General features: G+C 32.0%; 1 protein-coding gene across 1 annotated transcript in view; it reads left to right on the plus strand.

Annotated features, from left to right (window-relative positions):
• Positions 1-4,220, plus strand: part of LOC112741001 (alpha-N-acetylglucosaminidase) — a 28,562-nt gene extending 24,342 nt beyond the window's left edge. Inside the window, exons 12-19 of the mRNA XM_072213626.1 lie at positions 7-115; positions 670-773; positions 1,238-1,336; positions 1,928-2,038; positions 2,360-2,589; positions 2,678-2,915; positions 3,007-3,085; positions 3,779-4,220. Coding sequence (XP_072069727.1) covers positions 7-115; positions 670-773; positions 1,238-1,336; positions 1,928-2,038; positions 2,360-2,589; positions 2,678-2,915; positions 3,007-3,085; positions 3,779-4,032 — 1,224 coding nt within the window. The 3' untranslated portion in view covers positions 4,033-4,220. The remainder of the gene's footprint in view (positions 1-6; positions 116-669; positions 774-1,237; positions 1,337-1,927; positions 2,039-2,359; positions 2,590-2,677; positions 2,916-3,006; positions 3,086-3,778) is intronic.
• The last annotated feature ends 16,775 nt before the right edge of the window (positions 4,221-20,995 follow it).

Below are 20,995 nucleotides of genomic sequence, written 5' to 3' on the forward strand. Positions count from 1 at the left end.
TTTCAGGCCCTTTTGCATTCTGTTCCCATTGGAAAGTTGGTCATACTTGACTTGTACGCTGAAGTAAAACCTATATGGATTACATCAGGACAGTTTTATGGAGTTCCCTACATTTGGAAAGTCAATTTCCCTTTTATCTTGATCAATGAAAATAATAATATCATCCCATCTATTTTTTAATTTTGTTGGCTATATCCATATTCTTCTTGCCTCTGCTATACATGTGCCAGTGATATCTTGACTCTGCTGGATGTAAAATATATTTTTTTTCAGTGTCCTATAATTTGATTTATCTTCACTTTCATTAAAATTTGGTTGGCATTATGTTCAAGCCAATATTCAGCTTCATAAGGAGGTGGTTCATTGATTGATTTATAGTTGTTTTGCAAAACACTGACAATGTTGTCCAAGTAACTATTAGCCACTGGTGGACTTGCATTCAAATTATTTGATGCCCGTAAAATAATCCAAATTATTTGTTTCATACATGTCTATATCTATACATTGTAGGTATTAGGGCTTTTATACTTTTTAGTTAATACTATTATTCACCTTATCTATTTGATATATAAATAGACCTATTGGTTACCCAAGATTCTACAGTCTGTATCCTTTTGATTTGCATTATTTTGTTCTTTGATTGATTGGGTGTAATATTTTTGCTTCACAGGTGTATGCTGCACAACTTCGCAGCAAACATCGAGATGTATGGGATATTGGATGCAATAGCATCTGGGCCAATTAAAGCACGTATAAGCATTAACTCAACAATGGCAAGTTATCCATTTCTGTTGGAGAATCAATTTCATATTTTTTCTCAGCTATCTTACTTGGGTTTTTTGGCTCTATTATATTAGTTGTGCTCTCAAATGACTAAATAAGTTTAATTTATTACAAGCTTCTTTTGTTATATATATATAAACATGAGAAAGGATCATCTTGTATCTCGAAAAAAAAAAAAAAAAAAAAAAAGAAGAAAATTTTCAATTGATTATTTAGAACAGATACTCAAAAGCACACTCATACATCAATAAATGTATATTGTTGAAGGTGACAATCCATTTCTAAAGTAGTCTGTCCAACTTGAGCAATATCTTTTCCATCTTGTCCACTCGATTCCCATTTAGCATGTGAAACATGTAGAAATGATATTACTGTGTACAAAAGTAATTATGTTTCTGGCTATTATAGGCATATAGATCATACTTACCATGGTGGTCTATTTGATTTTCCAAAGGTTGGAGTTGGAATGTCAATGGAAGGTATAGAACAGAATCCAATTGTCTATGATCTGATGTCAGAAATGGCATTTCAACACAATAAAATTGACGTTAAGGTATGAATAAGAAAATTCCCGGTAGCAAGTCTTTTTGTATTCTACATGTCATTAGGAGAGATTTTCTTCAATATGAATGTAACCTCTACTTGATAAGTTTGTACTTTGGATGTAAGTCTGACATATTTTCTCTTTATTTTAAAAACAATCAGAATATGTATGAGCCCCATTTTGTTGACAATTTTGATAAGAATCTCTCTTGTTTTTAGCTTCCTTTTTACCTGTATAATATATTTCCGTTGGCACTATCATTTTCACACGGTGCCTATTTGAATTTATCAATAACTATGGTGTGCAGGAAAGTGAATCTGTATAATATTAAGATTTATTATTTATTAGTTCTCTGGTAAGCCTGTAGTATGGCGTTATATGAATCCATTTTTATATAGTTATATGCTTCAAGCTTTGCATACTGGTTCATTCCTATACAAGTGTGTTTCACTTCTGTTATAATGAAAAGTTGTTAGCCTCCGAGCCTTTACTAAATCCATTCTCTAGTTAGGTTGTGTTTTCTTCGTATCTATCTCAATATCATGGTAAATGTTTTCAGATTGAAGTTTTTCATATCAGTTATGGTTGTTCCTTTCTCAGGTGTGGGTTGATCTGTATTCAACCAGACGTTATGGGCAGTCAGTTCCTTTAATCCAGAAGGGATGGAACATATTATACCATACCATTTACAATTGCACGGATGGTGCCTATGTGAGTGCTTGCTCAATGCTTATAAGTTATAACATATCTCAGATTAGTAATTCCTGTTAGTCTTGCAATAGAAGAGTTTCGGTGAAATTATGTGTTCAACTTATTATATCACATTGTACACATCCTTTTATCATATGTTGAATATTGTTTTCTTCATATGTACAATGCTAGAGAAAAAGGTATATGTCTCCTTCATGTAATTCTGACTGATAATTACTTGTATAACTGCACATCTTATTGCTCAAGTCCATTTTCAACCAACCAAGAACTACATTGTATTCGTCTATTATTTGACAAGATATTATTTGTTTATGGTAACAGGACAAAAATAGAGATGTCATTGTATCAATCCCGGATGTCGACCCATCCTTGATTTCAGGACAGCAAAATGGGTTTCTGAAGTATGGCAAACCATACACAAAAACATTTATCAGGGAAATAACTGATTCATTTGAACAACCTCATTTGTGGTATCCAACTTCTGAAGTAATTCATGCATTGGAGCTTTTTCTTTGCAGTGGAGATGAACTTTCAAGAAGTAACACTTACAGGTGAGAACGTATTAAGAGTTTCCCTTACTCTTGCTTAGCTATTATATGTTTCCAAATCCAAATTCATGGTATCTCTTGTGTATCCCAGGTATGACATTGTTGATCTGACTAGACAAGTCTTGGCAAAATATGCAAATCAGTTGTTCTTTGAGGTCATAGAGGCATACCAATCACGTGATCTCAATCAAGTGACTCTCCTCAGTCAGAAATTTCTGAACCTGGTCAATGATTTGGACACGCTCTTGGCTACCCATGATGGATTTCTTCTAGGACCTTGGTTAGAAAGTGCAAAGCAACTAGCTCAAAATCAAGAACAGCAGAAGCAGGTTTGATTTTCATTGATTGGCAAAAAATTCAAATCCATGCATTCTGTCATTCTGTTCTATACTTAAATTGTTGTAATCTAAACATCTACAGTATGAGTGGAATGCGAGAACACAAATCACCATGTGGTACGACAACACAGAATTGGAAGCCAGTCTACTTCGTGATTACGGTAATGATAGATAGTTCCTTGCCATTTTTATAAGTGTTAGTTGCATTTCACCCCCTGAATTTTATGTCATGTGCATATTAGTTCCTAAACTGCAAAAATGTGCAAGTTGATCCCCTGAAATTTCCCAAATGCGTAGATTGATCGTATTAGCAAATTTTCCATCAATTAACAAGTTTAGAATGTCAAAGTTGCATCGTTAAGAAAGTTTTCGGGGCGATGGGTACATAACCCAAAGCTTTGGGACGTATATTATACTTATTTTGGGTAAAATGCACATTTAGGAAAGTTTAGGGTGTTGTTGATCTGCACATTCTTAAAGTTTAGGGACAAAAGTACAAGATAGTAAATAAAAAGGTGGAAACTCAGGTGCAGTCGACTTCACGTGAAGTTGATACTTGAGAGCCATTAAATGATTTGACTGATTTGACTAAATTTTCATTTAACGGCTCTCAGATATCAACTTCACGTGAAGTCGACTTCACCTGAGTTTTCACCAAATAAAAAGAGGTAAATGAAGTTTGAGGATGCGTTTTGTGGCCGTTGGCCCTTTTGCGAAACGTGTCATAGCTGGCAAGAAGTTTTCTCGTCCCTGTGAATTTCTTCTTTGAACTCTACAGAGAAGGAAAATAAAATCTTTTTGACATGCCAATTTATTCTGATATCAATTACTATGTTGAACAACTTTTTCAACAGGGAACAAGTACTGGAGTGGTCTTCTCCGTGATTACTATGGTCCCAGAGCTGCTATTTATTTCAAACAATTAAGAGAAAGCTTAGAGAATGGCGAGGATTTTAACCTGAAGGAATGGAGGAGGGAGTGGATAAAGCTTACCAATGATTGGCAAAACAGTACAAACATATTTCCATTGAAGAGTAGAGGAGATGCTCTGAATACTTCAAGATGGCTCTTCAATAAATACTTGAGAACTTCAACAATCCTTGCATAAAACTTACATTGAAAGGTACTGAAAACCAAGTAAACTTGAATGAACTGCATTTATATATACCATACAGGGGATTGGAAACTTTAATTTCCATTTCATGCAATGTATAAACTACCTTGGCATTTGCCATGTATAAAACTAAACTTATGTAGTACTAAGAACATTGAAGACAGATCTTGTTCCTTACTAAATGTGAATAATATCTCGTATATTGTGCTTGGGGAAATTTTAATATAATAGGAAAGTATAAAATAATTTAATGTAATATTGATTACCAAAAATATGAAAAGAAAATCAATTGATGTAACCAATCAACTTTAAAATCCCTCTCCAGCGCATATGTCAAATTGTCTCTGATTTTGATGTCCCATAATGTTTGAACTATTAAGTGATTTTAGTAATAAAACATATTTTTTATTTCTTTTAAAAATTTATTGAATAGTCAATTTTAATTTTTATTTATTAATTAATTTTTCATATATTATTTAATTTTAAAATCTTAGATTTAATTTTTAATTTATTATTTTATTATTTATTATTCATTTATTTTATTTTTACAACTCTATCATTAACAATCTGATATTTATCCGTATTTATCTTCAATCTCCTTTCTAACTTTTATTGAGTTTGGAATCTTAGTCTTATCTTTTCAATCTTAACATCAACAATTTTATAATCTATCATCAATCTCCGTTTCAATTATCTAATTTCTACCTGAGGAATGCTAGGGGCCAGCAACTTTTGTGATTTGTAGTCATCAAATAGTCATCAATGATGGTTTTAATGGTGTGAGATTGGTGTGAGATTTTATCCAATTGCTCACTTTTCTTTGCTGGTTACATGCTAGCCAAAATTTAACAAAGTTGCTGGCCTCTTAGACTTTTCCTTTCTATAATTGTAATCGTTTTATGAATCTCTTTCATCCTCTCGGATCATCGGTTTGGACTTTTCACCTTACAGTTGTCGCTTTTGGTGTTCTGTCAACTACGAACTTTGATGTTCTTTGAGATCGCACGAAATCGCACTGCATTGCAAAACAATCAATTTGTTGAAGGTGCGAAGAGGGAGTGTGAGAGCAAAGCAAAGGTGAAGAGAGAGAGAAAATGAGAGACTTCTTAATTCTTATTAGCTCAATGCACAAAATGATAATCTCATCTTCTACTGTTATAACAATTAGCTATATATAGTGGTCTATCTAACTAGCTGAGTTAGGATAAGAAGTTAACTAATTTCTATTTCACTTTCTACAACTAACTAATTAGTGCTAGACTATGCTAACTAACTTGTTAATACAACTAATAAACCAAATAACTACTTACTGAGTTTGTACATCAGCTAACAATTTTATTTTATTTAAAAAGCAGAAGTATAATACTTAAAGTTTTAAATAATTATAATGTACAAAATAATAATCTCAAAATGAAAAAGCAGATCAAATATAATATTAGAAAAGAAATATATAACAACAAATTTTAGAAATGGTCCTGAAGTATGTTACCTAACATGGGATTATTAGGCCTAAATTCATGCATGGTTTATTTTGGCTTGGCCTAGTATATTAAAAAAATCACTTAATTACCACTTTCATTGTTATTAGTCTCTCTTTAAGGAGTCAAAATGATTGCAAACTAAAGTAACAAACTACGCCAACCAGCCTTAGTTCACATGGCATTTCGCCCCCTCTCCATCTCAAAGGTCTCGAATTTAACTCCTACCAACTGCATCCGAGGAGAAAAAATTGGTAAGTATATGAAGAGTGTGTGGGTGTGTGTATTTGTACCTAGAATTGGGGGTTGTCCAATCCAACTGAAACACCGACTCGGTACACTTGAAAATGTTGGCCTATATGGTCTGAAAATTTCGTTGAAGAGCTCAAGCTTGGTTTATTAACATAGATATATTTAGGGTTGTCAAATTCAAAAATATAGTGGATTGGTCTATCTCGCTAAAGTAATGGATCTAAAATATTATTAGTTTGCCTCATTTTATGATAGATTTGCAGGTCGACAGACTAATCCACCAAATTCTTTTTTTTTTATAAATAAAAAGCAAAATTAATTGAAATCAACCTATTAAAAAAATTTAATTGAAAATCCAACCATAATTCAAATACAAATAAAAGGGAATCAGATTATAACACAATTTTTTTTTTAAATTCTCAACATTAATAGAGTTGTTAATCATAATATTTATTCTCAAATTACTACAAAAATAGAAAAGAAAAGTTTCGATTTAATTTTCAATTAACAAATAATTTTGAAACAACATTTATAAAATAACATAACGCAACACAACATAAAAATAGAAATAGAATTTTGTGATTTAAAACAAAAAAAAAGAACTATCTTTGATTTAAGAAACAAGTTATGTCACATGGTCTAGAATATATATAAAAAATAAAATAAATAAAAAAATTACAAAAAATAAGTTGTGTATTTGAAAAGTCATATTTTATAATATATATATATATATATATATATATATATATATTTGAGTTTTTCATGATATCCCTAGTCATGTAGTTCAACAAATAATTTGTTGTATATTTTAGCTCTACTTAAATATTTATCTTGAGTGAGTTGAGTCAATAGGTAGTTATATATATAAGGCGAGTTTAATATATTTTCAACAGCTATTTAAGAGAATAATTGCCCTAACCACTGGATTAACTTAAGTTATTTTAACTTTCTAATATATATTAGAGTAAACTGACAATTAGATCTTCAAAAAGGATTTAGATTCTCTAAATTTTAAATTTTACTTTAGAGGATAAAGTGTAATCTCTCATCATTTATTTCATAGGTGAGACCCAGAAAAATACGAGAGAGAAACTATTTAAGGGTGAGAGCTCACACTTTACTCTCTCAAGTGAAAATTTAAAATTTAGAGGATTCAAATTCCTTCGAAAATATTGATTTTGGACTAATTAATCCTTGAAGAAGAAAAAAAAGTACCAATTAGGTTTTCTAAGATAGCAAATGGTGGACATGTATGTCAATAGTGCGAAACGAAACGAAATTGTCCATGTATTTTATTATTTATAGTGGTGCATGTCTCATTATTGTCATATGAGCAGGAAAACGATGTAGTTTTAGATAGTAAAACATTTATTATCTTTTGAATTTTCATATATCTTTTATCAACTGCTCTCTATTTATTATAATAAATACTATTAAAACAAGTAAAATTTCGTTCCAAAAATTATTATCTATATGACTATCTTTCATAGATAGATACGTCAGAATAATTAACCAATACATATAAATATTACCGTTAAGTTTTAGTTGATGAATTGATAAAAACATATTATGTATCTACCGAATAAATTAAAATTTTTTTAGGAACTAATTAATTCAAAATCAAAATATTTAAGAACCTAATTGTCATTTTATCCTCTATATTATTGTAATACTCACTCCTTTTGTGTAATAAAAAAGAATTTTGACCCAGCAAAACCTGCAAATTTGATAGTACAGGTTTGAGTGTTTGACGTGTTTTTTTTTTTTTAAATTCAAACCCTCAGGACCAACAAATTTGGCATCTTTTGACACTCTTAGATATGCTAGATTATAAATTAATTTTGCGTGCTAGATTATGCAGAGACTAGGTCAGATCCAAACCCCTAATCAAGTAGCCTAACTTTGTCCCACTTCGTAATGAGAACCTCGTAAATTTTAAAAGGAAGTAATAGATAGAAGGAAAACGAAAGAGAATTGGAATCTTAGAATGAATAAACTAATGAATAATCCTGAAAATGCGTACATATCTGAAGGACTTGAAATGACAAAAAACGACAATCTGTCTGCTTTTGCAAAATGGGCAAATGACCAAATCCCTGATTCTTATGGTTAGGTTTTCTTTGGCTGGTTGCTGAAGGCAACATCTGCCCATGAGATCAGATCACTATAATTTAGAACTAATCAACTTTAGAGGGTTCAAACTTCAAAATATTTTAGGAAAAGAAAGATGAGATAAAGTTTGGTTGATGGTGGTCTAACACTTGTGGGATGAGGATGATGCTTCACTTGCCACAAACTTTTGCATCAAATACATTACAAGAGAATGACAACTAGACATTTAACCATTTAATGACTGTTGGTTCCATTCAATTACTCTTTTTCACCTTTACAATATGTATAAAATAATCAAATTTTACAAAAGATGTATATGCAGGTCTTCAAATAAAATATTAAATAAGTTTTTGAGAAAAAATAATATAAAGTGAGTTCGCAAAAATTACAGTGATGGATTTATAGGTATTAGAAATTTTACTTTCTTAGTATTTTTTGTTAGCAATATATATAAAAAAAATAAGCTGATTTAATGAGGATAAAATCAGTTACAATTCTATGTTACTTGAATTTTAACGGTTTAACGAAAACAAATAACTAATTATAAATAGATTTTTAGGATTTTGATTTTTGGTAGAATTTAATTAAAAAAATCAAAGAATCACATATTATGACCATTAATAACAACAAATCAAGATTGAGAATTAAGATTTTTAATAATTGTGTTTATATATTCAAGTATGCTTTCACTTTTAGATTTTTTTTTAATAATTTAATATAGATTATCCTAGTAGAGTTAGAGCTCTCGGAATTCCAACAATATATTCTTGACAATTATGAAACATGTATATATAAAATTTTAAGAACTTATAAGTTTAGCTTTTCAATTTTTCAATGATTTCTTGGTATGTTTTTCTTATAGACTTATTAGTTCATTATTACAAATATTTTTCATGGTATGTTTTCTTATCAAAAGCTTACTTGGTATTTTATGTTCTTTCGAAACAGATAAATCTGTTATAAAATTTTTAAGGATTTATTTATCATCTTATCCTATTAGTCGATATATAAAGTCTTGAAAATGGAAAAAATTTTCATGCGAAAACCTCATATGAAACTTTAGTTAGATCAAATCAAGTTAATTCCTCATAATTAGATCAATATTGGTAGTCCAATCAGAATAAAATAATAACAATTATGTTATACAAATACTAAAAATTAGTTACTATATAAAAATATTTTTTAATTTTATTAAAACAAATTATGTTATATTACTGTAAAAATATTTAATTATTCTAATATATTAAATTTAATTATTATAGTGATGCCTGATTATTTTCTAAGAAAAATATATAAACTAATGTATATAATTAAATATATAATAATTAATTTGATGATTGAAATTTTATGTTTATAAAATATTTTAATAATAATAATAATAATAATAATAATAATAATAATAATAATAATAATAATAATAATAATAATACATTAAAGTTTATTTCTTTTTGAAGGATCAACCTTTATGGACTAATAATTAACTAAAGAATAAAGTTCTACGATTAATTAAAATATTTAATCAAATTCAATCAAATTGCTATAACAATTTATTACATTAAGTGTGTGCACTTTTCTTCTTCTTTCTTTTTACACTTTTTTTTTTCTGTTTCTTCTTGTTCTCCTTGTTCTTTTTTTTCAATTTTTTCTTTTATTATTCGGATCGTGACCACTACCACCATCATCTTCATCTCCTCCTCCTTCTTTTTTAATTTGAGTTTTTTTCTTTTCTCCTTTTTTTTCCTCCTCCTCTATCATCATTATCATCATCATCATCATTATCCTTATCATTATTGTTATCGTTGTCATCGTCGTCTTCTTTTTATACATAAATAACATTGTTTATTCTCTTTTGAATTTTTGCACTTGTTCTTGTTAATTTCACTGCGTTATCTATAGATTTTTTTACTTATTTTTTTTATCAAAATTTGTAAATCTGCGACTCAAGTCTTTATGAAATAAATTCTTAGTTCCATCACATCATTCAGTTGAAAATTTCGGTATTAGAGTGAAGATATTTTAGTGTTGTTGTTTAGAACTTTATGTGTTATTTTATATATTAGATATATCGTATTCTTCTTATACTTAAATGTCACTATTCATTCTCTTTTGATTTTTTGCACTTCTTGTTAATTTTGCTGTGTTATCTACAAATTTTTTTATTTATTCTCTTTTCTATTAAAATTTGTAAGTCTACAACTCAAGTCTTCATAAAATAAGTTCTTAGTTCTATCATAATATTTAGTTCAAAATTTTGGTGTTAGAGTGAAGATATTTTCAGTATTATTTTTTAGATTTTTGTGTTGTTTTATATACGAAATAAACATTCAATTCATTAAATTGTAATATTTTTTAGAAAGATTCAATATTTTTTTGTGTCATGTTACTAAACTATTGGTGTCAATTTGGTGCTATTTTAGTATTTTATTTCATTTTATAGAGTCAATATGATCTTTAAGTATGCATTTACTTTCTATATTCTATATCATTGTATTTAAGTTTTGGTGTCACTTCAAACAAATTTCGATGCTATTTTTATTTCTGACAATAATTCAATCCAATAAGTGTGAACCTACATTTATTCAACTAAATAAGATTTAAAAAATTTCGGTGTTATTTTTCTGCATAATTCAAAACTCTTCTACTTCTTCTTACAGATCCATTTATATCATATAAAACTTGATACCAACTCTCTCCACAATGAGTTTAAGTCATCTTTTATTTGTATATGATTCCACATCAGTAATTCTAATAACTTGACAAAAGATGAAAAACAACCACCTTTAGTAAAATATTTTTAAAACATTAAAACAAAAAAATTTATCTATTATTATTCAATTAAAACATCAAGTACTAATTAAATGTAATAAACATAATATCTGGGAGCCAATCACTCTGAACAGAGGGGATCCGAAACTGTCACATTTATGTTTTGCCGATGATATCGTTCTATTTGGTGATGCATCAATGGAGCGGGTGGAGTTAACTCATGGTATTCTTGACTTGTTTTGTCCGTGTTATGGTCAGAAAGTTAGCTATGAAAAGTCTTGTATCTACTTCTCTGAGAATATGAATTTTAGTCGTAAGAGGGAGTTTAGTGAAGCCTTAGGTATACGACTAACTTCAAACCTGGGTAAGTACTTGGGTGTTCCTCTCCTCCACATGGCCGTACTAAAATAGAGGACTTTCAGTTTATTATTGATAAGATGACGAGTCGGTTGAGTACATGGAAAGCTCATAATCTCTCTCTGACAGGCAGAGTTACTTTAACCCAATCAGCTCTACCTTTAATTCCAACCTACATTATGCAGACCATGAGGATTTTCATGAGGGTTTGTGATAAGATTGATAGTATATGCAGGAGCTTCGTATGGAGAGGTAATAATTCTGGTAGGAAAATCCACTTACTCAACTGGAAGAAGCTATGCTCGCCAAAGAAATCTGGAGGCCTGGGCTTTAGATCTGCCAAAGTTATGAATGATGCAAATCTGATGAAATTGGCTTGGAAGTTAATTCATAATAGAGACTCTCTCTGGGTGCAGGTCCTCCGTAGTAAATATAGGTGTGGTAATGATACCATCCCTATGATGAAGCCTCTTCATCGTGTCTCTAATGCTTGGAAACGTATCTCTCATATTTGGAAACAATTTGAGAGGAACCTTATATGGAGGGTAGGATCAGGTCAGACCGTGGATTTTTTGAGGCATCATTGGATCCCAAGTGTTCAATGCTTGATGGACTTTGCGCAAACAGAGGTAACAACAGATATGGCAGATGAAAAAGTTTGTGACTATGTTGTGGATAATAATTGAAACTTTGATTGAATTGGTTACAGTTTGAGGGATGATTAGCTCTCAATCTTTGCCTCTATTAAGCCGGCAGAAGCAGAGTTGGGTGAGGATTCGATTGCTTAGATGCTAACACCGAATGGAGTGTTTTCTATCAAGTCAGCTTATTCTCCTTGTCTCCCCTACTAGTACTGAGAATGCTAGCCTTTTTACTCGGATATGGAAGTTGGAAGTCCCTCAAAGGCTTCGCAGTTTCTGCTGGTTGGTAGCGAATAATACACTTCTAACAAATGAGGAGCGTGTTCGGAGGAATATAGCGCAGTTTGCTTTGTGCGGTGTTTATGGTAGCAACTCTGAATCTTTGCTCCATGTCTTGCGTGACTGTCTAGTCGCATATAGAACGTGGAAGAGCATTGATGATAGGTTGGATCTGGAGAATTTCTTCATCAAACCTCTCATTCCTTGGTTGATGGAGAACTTGACTTCCCAACTTCCCTTCAAAGAGGTTCCATGGCCCCTCCTCTTTGCTAGTACCTTAAACTTCCTGTGGTTTTGAAGGAATACCTTTGTCTTTGATAAGAATAGAATCCCAGATGAAAAGAAGACTCATGAAATAGCTTGGTATATGGCACAGGACTATCACAGGGCTCATTCTGAATCTATGCAACCTAGGAGAAGGGTGAAAAATTTTGCAGAGAAGCTTATAAAGTGGCAGCTATTTCCTCCTCCTTTTATCAAGCTGAATTCGGATGGCTTCGTTAGTAAGGATGGCAGAGCGGCTTGTGGTGGAATCCTTAGAGATAGCAACGGTAAGTTTATGGCTTGTTATAGTGTGAATTTGGGTGCTTGCACTGTGACAGCAGCAGAGCCTTGGGGCATATTCTTCGGCCTTGATTTAATCATTAACATGGGACACTCCCATGCTGAGGTTGAAGTTGATTCAGCGGTAGCAGTGCGGCTATGTTCTCAAGACTTGGGCAACTTACATTCGGTAGGAACTCTTATGTCAGCGATAAGGACCAGGTACAACAGGCTCAATAGCTGGACTCTTCATCATGAATTCAGGAAAGAAAACTCTTATGCTGATAAATTGGCATCTTTTGGTCATAGTTTAAGTTATGGTTGTCATTTTTTTTTTCATTGCCATCTTGTATTTCCTTGCATTTCTTTACTGATGCTATAGGAATGGTTCACTCCAAAATAGTTTCTGGTTAGTTCTCTTTTTTTGGGCTTTAGCCCCGATATTAATAAAAAAAATGTAATAAACATACATTAAAAATATCGTAATAATAATAATTATAAAAAATTTCAGTTATAAATATTCAAATTTTACATCTTATACATATTAAGACTCTTACTATTCTTCATTTCTTAATCTCTCATATCAATTGTAAAAATTTCTTCAAATAAATTCAAATTTGACATATCTTTTTATTAGATATATTTAAATATATCATAATTATAAAGTTAAATAAAAATTTAATATAATATTTTTATGTTTTTTATTCTCATTCATTTATTTTTTTAATTATTTACAAGAAAAAATTTTATTAGAAGACAAAGTATAGCAATTAAAGCAAATCTAAAAATGAAAAAAAAATACATAAAGATATAGCTTTATATAATTCTAATATAAATAACTTATATCATTTTTAAAAAGAAATAAATTCAAAATCTTAAAACAAAAAACTAAATTTTAATTTGTATTACATTTTAATTGAATAATTGTATAGAATTGTATACAAATTTTTAAATAAATGTTATGCAAAATATTTTTAATATAAAACACTTAAATTTAACATTCATTTACATATTATCTAATCAATCTCTAAATAGTATAACACACATATTAAAATACACTATATCGTATAAATAATTTATCTCTCCATGCATCGCGCACATTACAAGAAAAATGCTGAATAGCGTCGGATGTTAATGGCAAGTTTGCCGTCGGATTTACCGTCAAACTTGGCTATAAACTCGTAACCGCCAAATATTATCGTCGAAATTCATGTTCCGATGGTAATGTCAACGGTAATATTTGGCGGAAAAAAAGAAATTATGGCGCGCTCCACTACCATCGGATTTACCGGTGGGTAACTCCGACGGTAACCTTGTTTAGTGAAATGCTATGTTTTGGGCACACGAAATCTGACGGTAACCATGCCCTAAATGATAGCGCGAACCTTCGTCTCCCCCATTTCGAATTTCCCCTTTTATCTCTTCATTACCACCCTCTCTCTCTCATCGCTACCTCCACCTTCATCGTTGGTTCTCTACCCCCTCCCGTCGTTGCCGCCGCCGCTCCACCGTGAGCCAAGCCTCCACCACCACGACGTCTGCCGCTTTTTCCACTGAGGTGCACTCCGTGAGCCACCTCCACCGCCACAACCTCCACCTTCATTGTTGCTCCACTTTTCTTGCTCTAAGGTTGGTTTTGAAATTTTGTCAATTTTCAATTTAATATTCTCTGTTTTAAGTTCATTATGGTTTAATTAGATTTTAATTTTTCGTTAGTAATTTAGTTTAGTTAAACTATTTTTTGCTGTTAGGTTGATATAGAGTAAAATTAGAACTTTTTATTAGGATTTCTCTTGGTTCATAGGTGATTAAGCATGTTATTATAATTCTTGGGTTTGTAATTTGAATTTTTTAGGGTTTGTAATTTAGTTTGATTAATTTAGGTTAGATTCAATACATTAGGTTTTGAATTGTTGAAGTGTTTAGAATTCACTAATTTTGTTATTTCCTGCGTTGATAACTGTTTTACTGAGAAATTATTATTGAGATTGGTTGTTAATTGTTTAATTTTAGTTTAATTTAGTTTAGGTTTGGTTAGAATATAAATTTTAATTTTGAATCAGTTTTAAAGTTAGTTCAGGGTTAATTTTCTAATCTTAGTGGATTTAGGTTGATTAATTTAGGTTAAAATTAATACATTAGGTGTTGAATTGTTAAAGTGTCTGAAATTATCTAATTGTGTTAATTGTTCCATTGATGACTGTTTTACTGAGAAATTGTTGCTGAGATTATTTGCTAATTGTTTAATTTTAGTTTAATTTAGTTTAGGTTTGAATAGAATTTCACTTTTAATTTTGAATCAGTTTCAAAGTTTGTTCAAGGTTAGTTTTCTAATCTTAGTAGATTTAGGTTGATTAAGTTAGGTTAGATTCAATACGTTAGGTCTTGAATTGTCCAGCCCGAGGAAGGCATGGATTTGAGGCTCCACGTGTATGAGCTCCAGCGCAGCCTTCACCAGTCAGCTCAGGAACTTAAGGATTATTGGGAGAGGTATCAGGAGATCCTCACCCCCGTGACATCTACGGATGAGCTCAAGTTGGAGTTTAAGGAGTCGCTAGAGTAGATGCACCGTATGAGGCTCAAATGGAGGTGTACCAGGCCCGGATACACGTTGTTGGCATCGACCCTGCTGGTGGCAGCACTGGTGGCAATGGACATCGTCACCGCCTCCTGCACCGCCGACTCAGGACCACGGGACTGACGACGACGACAATTACTACCTAAATATGTAGATATTAGGTTTTTGTTTTATTGTTTCATACATTTAGTTGGTGTATTTGACTTTTATTTAATTTGCACATTGTATTATTTATGAATTGACCACTAATTGTGTAAAAAAAATAAATTTAAAATTAAAATTGATCATTTCTTTTAAATTTAAAAAAAATGAAATTACCATAGGAATAATCTGACGGCAACATGGCGTGAAACAAAATGTTTTGCCGTCAACATTACCGTTGGAAAAATCCTCCGGTAACCAATTGGTTTCCTAAGCTGGTAATCCGTCGCAAAATCCGACGGTAATTATCGTCGAACGAAATAAATCTAACGGTAAATATTTACCTGCATGGTTTATACTGTCTGATTGTTTCCGATGGTAAATTCGACGATAAATTGATTACCATCAGATATATTTGAAGAATCCGACGGTAAATCCAATGGTACTCAACGTTTTTCTTGTAGTGGTGGGTCTCACTCTAGTTCTTATAATTCTTGTTTCACCCTCTTGACAAGAACTTGTATTACGGTTAAGAAATTTCGGTGTCAAAATTGTGAAACTTCTTCTTCTTCTTCTTCTTCTTCTTCTTCTTCCTTCTTCTTTCACCTTCTTTTTGTTTTACCTTCTCATAATTCTTACTGTTTTACCCTCTTAATAAGAATAAAAACAAGAAAAAATCAAACAAAAGAAAAGGAAATACATAATGTTGTAAAATCACTAAGAAGAAGAGGAGAAAAATAAAAAAAATTTAACAATAACAGCAATAAAAGAACAGTGATAAGAAAAAAACATGCGAAGAAAAAGAAAAAAGCGAAGAAGAAGAAGAAGGAGAAAAAGGAGGAAGAGGAGGAACACGAGATACAACATTCACATTAATGGAGATAATTAGAGCATATATCCATGCTTTCATTAATAAAATTAATGTTTGTTAGACTTAGACTAATTTAATTAGATTTGATTACTAAAAATATTTAAATATGTAACAAGACTGTTAACTAAAGCTCTTTTAGAAACATTTTACTAACACTGTCTTAAGCACATTCTTTGGGCAGACAAAAGTAGTTAAACTTACTGATACATTATTTAATACGTTAAAACTTCAACTTTTTATATCTATATGAAAAATTTTCTACTTTTGGCTTCTTAAAAAAAAATATTTACCTATGAAAAATTTTTGAAGAACATTCTCTAAAAAATAGAAAGCAAAAAAAAAAAATTCAAAATTTATTTGAAGTTTCTCACTTTTCTATGTAAAACATCTCACTTTTGTCCTAATTTCTAAAGATTCTTAGGATGCATTTGGTTTGTGTTTTTATTTTTTATTTTTATTTTTAGTATTTTTTATTTTTAAGATTTTGTGAAGAAAAAAGTGAAAACAGGAGATAAAAAAAATATAAAATTTTATTATTTTTACTGTTTTTACTTTTTCCTTCATAACATCTAAAAAATAAAAAATACTAAAAACAAAAATAAAAAAACGCAAACCAAACGTATTTTAAGAAGCTAAGGTAATTGTAAGTCCAAGCTTAATACAATAAAGTGATAATCTGTGACCAATATAAAGGAAATTGAGGTGGGTTGATATTTAACCCCTTTTTTTTCAATCGATCTTGCTACGAAACTAACTAGGGTGTAGCCAACTAATTGAAAAATAAGTTCATTACAAAAAACAATCCTATTATTATTATTAGAGGTAAATACCAAATTGATACTCAAAAGATTTTGGCGCTGACAAAATGGTACCTGACTTTTGTTATTGACAAAATAGTTCTCGAAAGATTTTGAAATTTGACAAAATCACCCCTAACATAAAAAGATGACGTCACAGTGAACGAAAAATACTAATGTAACCGTCAGAAGAGAGCTCCGACGGTGGCAGAGAACTCTGGCAACATTAAAAAACACCACCAACCCTCCTCCTTCCCACCACCAACCTATTCTTCTTCTTCTTTTTCGGCGCCGGGGAGGGAGGACGCCCACGAAGAATGGGCCGAAGAGCTGGTCGAGCCGGCACCTTCTTAACCGCGATGCTGGAGAGTGTGGGGTGCGAGGTAGCAGAGGCGGGAGGTTTCGCGGTCATCGTAGATTCCAGCGATGCCGCACTCTTCACGTGGTTTTTCGTCGTCATCGGAAAAGGAGAAGAGAGACAAGTGTTGGTGCTGTTATGGCTTGGGAATTGGAGAGTTGTGGTTGTCGGAGCCAATGGCACGTGTTGTGGTGGTGGCGGTGGGTTTAGAGAGGGTTTTGTTGTGGAAGAGAGGGAAAGAAGAGGATTTGGAGATATAGTTGGTGGTGGTGGAGATGGCGTGCGGCAGTTGATGCGAGAGAAGAACAGAGAATCGAAAGTGAAGCAGCGGCCATGAGAAAACGTGCCGCACTCCTCCATTACGCCACAGTGGGTCGTACCCTCTTGTGTCGCCGTCACATATGTCCTGCCTCCCTCGCTGGCGCCGGAGAAGAAGAAGAATGGGTTGGAGGAGTACGACGACGACGAGGAGGAGGAGGGGGAGGAGGGATTGATGGTGGTTTTAACGTCGCTGGAGCTCTCTTCGAAACATTTTCTGCTCACTGTGATATCATCTTTTCATGTTAGGGGTGATTTTGTCAAATTTTAAAATTTTTTGGGGACTATTTTGTCAATAACAAAAGTCAGGTATATTTTATCAGCGTCAAAATCTTTTGGGCACCGATTTAGTATTTACCTATTATTATTATTATTATTATTATTATTATTATTATTATTATTATTATTATTAGAGAAAAGAACAAATAGGTTCCAGATTTTTTTATCCCGCGGATATTTTCGTCCTCGAAGATTGGAAAATGTATTTAAGTTCCTGACCTTTTAAAAAATTAGACATTTAAGTCCCTCCATTGAATAGGGTCCGTAAGACTCAATGGAAAAGTTTGACGTGGCTCCTGTTAGATTGATCTAGCCGTTACAGTGTCCTACGTAGAGGGAGAGTTTTCAAAACGGTACAAATTAGTGCCCCCTCCTTCAAAACGACGCTGTTTTGAATAGTACCCCTCCACTTCAAAGGCTCGTCCCTTTCCACCGCCACCATACACCGCTACAACTTCCACAACCATCCCTCACCTATACTCCTACTCTTTATTGTTACAAATTTTCAGTCTTTCAAGCTCAAAGAATGAAAAATGAATACACTCAAGCACCATCCCAAGAAGAAGAAAGGTGGATGGTACGTTGAGATAGTGGTGGAGACAAGTGGACATATGCGAGAAGAGTGACAACTTCAAAACCAACATTTTTACCTGAGCTTCTAACTTCATCTGCAAAAAAGAAGAAATAATTACATGATTTTGATAACCATGACATGAATTCATAAAAACGAAGAAGAATTTGGGTAGTTTACGAGTGTAGAAGCCTTGAAGCTTGAGATTTAGATGGAAAGTTTTAAGGGACTCGAAGACTCTGATTATGAGAGTGTTTTTTCCAACGCCCTGTAATTGAATGATAAGTCAAATTAGGAATTAGATGATAATGACTCACAGGAGGACCGGTGACGAGGAAGCATTTGCCGAGAGCGACTATTGTTCCTCTAACTTTGTTGTTGTGCTAATGGTATCGGAAATAAAAAGCGAGAGTGAGAATTTTTCTTATGTAATACTATTGGACTGAATTTGACCACCGCCAACAAATCCGCCATTGGAGAAGGAAAAGCAAGCTTCGATAAAAAGAAGAACAAAAACAAAAACCGTAACGAACATGAGGAAAACCCCTCCATCGACGAGCAGGGCAATACACGAGCAGTAGGGTAGCAACAATGAGTAGGGCAGCACACGACCAGTAGCAGCAGAGAGGAGCAGATGCAGGACCAGAGGATCTTTAAGGAAGGGGTACTCACCAAACAGGGTCGTTTTGAAGGAGGGGACTAATTTGTCCCCGTTTTGAAAATTCTACCTCCACGTAGGACACTGTAATGGCCAGATCAGTTCAATGGGAACCAGGTCAAATTTTTCCGTTAAATTTAACGGATCCTATTTAATAGAGGGACCTAGATGTTCAATTTTTAAGAGGTCAGAGACTTATATGTATTTTCCAATTTTTGATGACGAAAATATTCGCAAAACAAAAAGTTAGGGACCTATTTATCTTTCTCTATCATCATCATCTTCTTTTGATAACAATGCACTCACTAGATCCTACTGCATGAGTGAAGGTCATGTATGATACAACACAATCAACACTCAGCACAAACATCATAAACAATTTAAAGACACCACAACAAGCATCATAAAGATTCCAAGCATAATACAACATCACTAATACACATGAAGTTATTAACAACTTAAAAAGGAAATAAACAACGGGCTGCAAAACTCCTTTATGGTCGCCTCTTCAGACAAATTTTGCCCCTCCCCCACAGCAACTAATCTTTTTGTCTCCCTCTCCTTTAACCACATTTTTTTTATAGTACTTCACCGAAGGAGAGATATCCTCCACATTATTAACGCCATTATTGAACACTACATTATTTTACGTCCTCCAAACACACCAAACCACAGCAACAAACCGAAATTATCCAACTCAATTTGGCTCTCCTAGGTAAAACACGAGTTGACCATGATTCAAAACACTCTACAATTACTCGGCCATGTTCATTACAACCCATTCAAGCACAGAATCTCACTCCAAACAGTCCAAGATGTGTCACAAGTGAAAACTAATTAACTGATGGACAGTTTGCAATCATACCACACAATCCACACCTTGATAAAGATTGATTAACACATCTGGTCAATTTATCGCTCTTGTTCAGCCTTTCTAATTAAAATTACAAACCAAGTCAAAAGTTTCACCCGCTTTCTCATAAAGCTCGTGAGAAACGGTTCTGTTAGATAGCCTTTGGAGGAGAGATTGAGAAACATAGATTGGAATAAAAATGAAGTCCTAATTTAAATTGCACAAAAAGTAAAGAGAATTAATTAAGGTATAAAACGTTATTAAAGTTTCAGCCTCTGCTCTATATCCTCACTTTTTGGAGATACTGAAATTTTGGAGACAGAACCTAAAATTTTAGTACCAATTTTTAGATCAACAAACATATACTAAATCTCAATCTTTCAATCTCTATCCCAATACCTCAAAACAAACACTATCCTAGAAAATCAATTAGAAATATAACTAACTAGAGCCAACTAGTTTTAAAATAAAAAGTCTGTTATAAAGAAAAAAAAATCCCCACTACTTCTAAATTTTTCAAATTTTAAAACTAAAAATATAAGAAATTAAATTGAGTTGACTCATGATATAGCTAATTCCCTAGACTCCTCATATACATATTGAACTCTTCTTGATTCACTCTATTTTTGTAAAATACCTGCAAATAAGATTTCACAACATAATGTCCAGCACCTTCCATGTTTTCATATTAATTTATCTACTCCTTCCCTATAAATACCAACTCTTACAAAATTAGGGAGAATTTATGTAACAAAAAGACTATACCTATAACAAAATTTGTTTACTAAATTAATTCTTATATATTTATAGAAATATATCTATTATTTAACTCATTTTAAATATAGCTTACATAATAGGATTGCTTTCGTAATTTATCCGAAGAGCCGGTTAGTCTGTTATTCTATTTAAATCTTTGATAATTATTAGAAAAATAATAAAAAATTAACAAAATTTTTTATTTTTTTATCACCAATATTTAAAAAAGTAAATAAAATATGTTATTAAATTACTAAAAAAATTAAACTAATAATTAACTAAAAATAAAAAACAATAAATATAAATTTCTCTGATCATTATTATGGACCTTCATAATAATTTCATGTGT

The sequence above is a fragment of the Arachis hypogaea genome, chromosome 14 (assembly GCF_003086295.3).
Source record: "Arachis hypogaea cultivar Tifrunner chromosome 14, arahy.Tifrunner.gnm2.J5K5, whole genome shotgun sequence".
Classification (NCBI taxonomy): domain Eukaryota; kingdom Viridiplantae; phylum Streptophyta; class Magnoliopsida; order Fabales; family Fabaceae; genus Arachis; species Arachis hypogaea.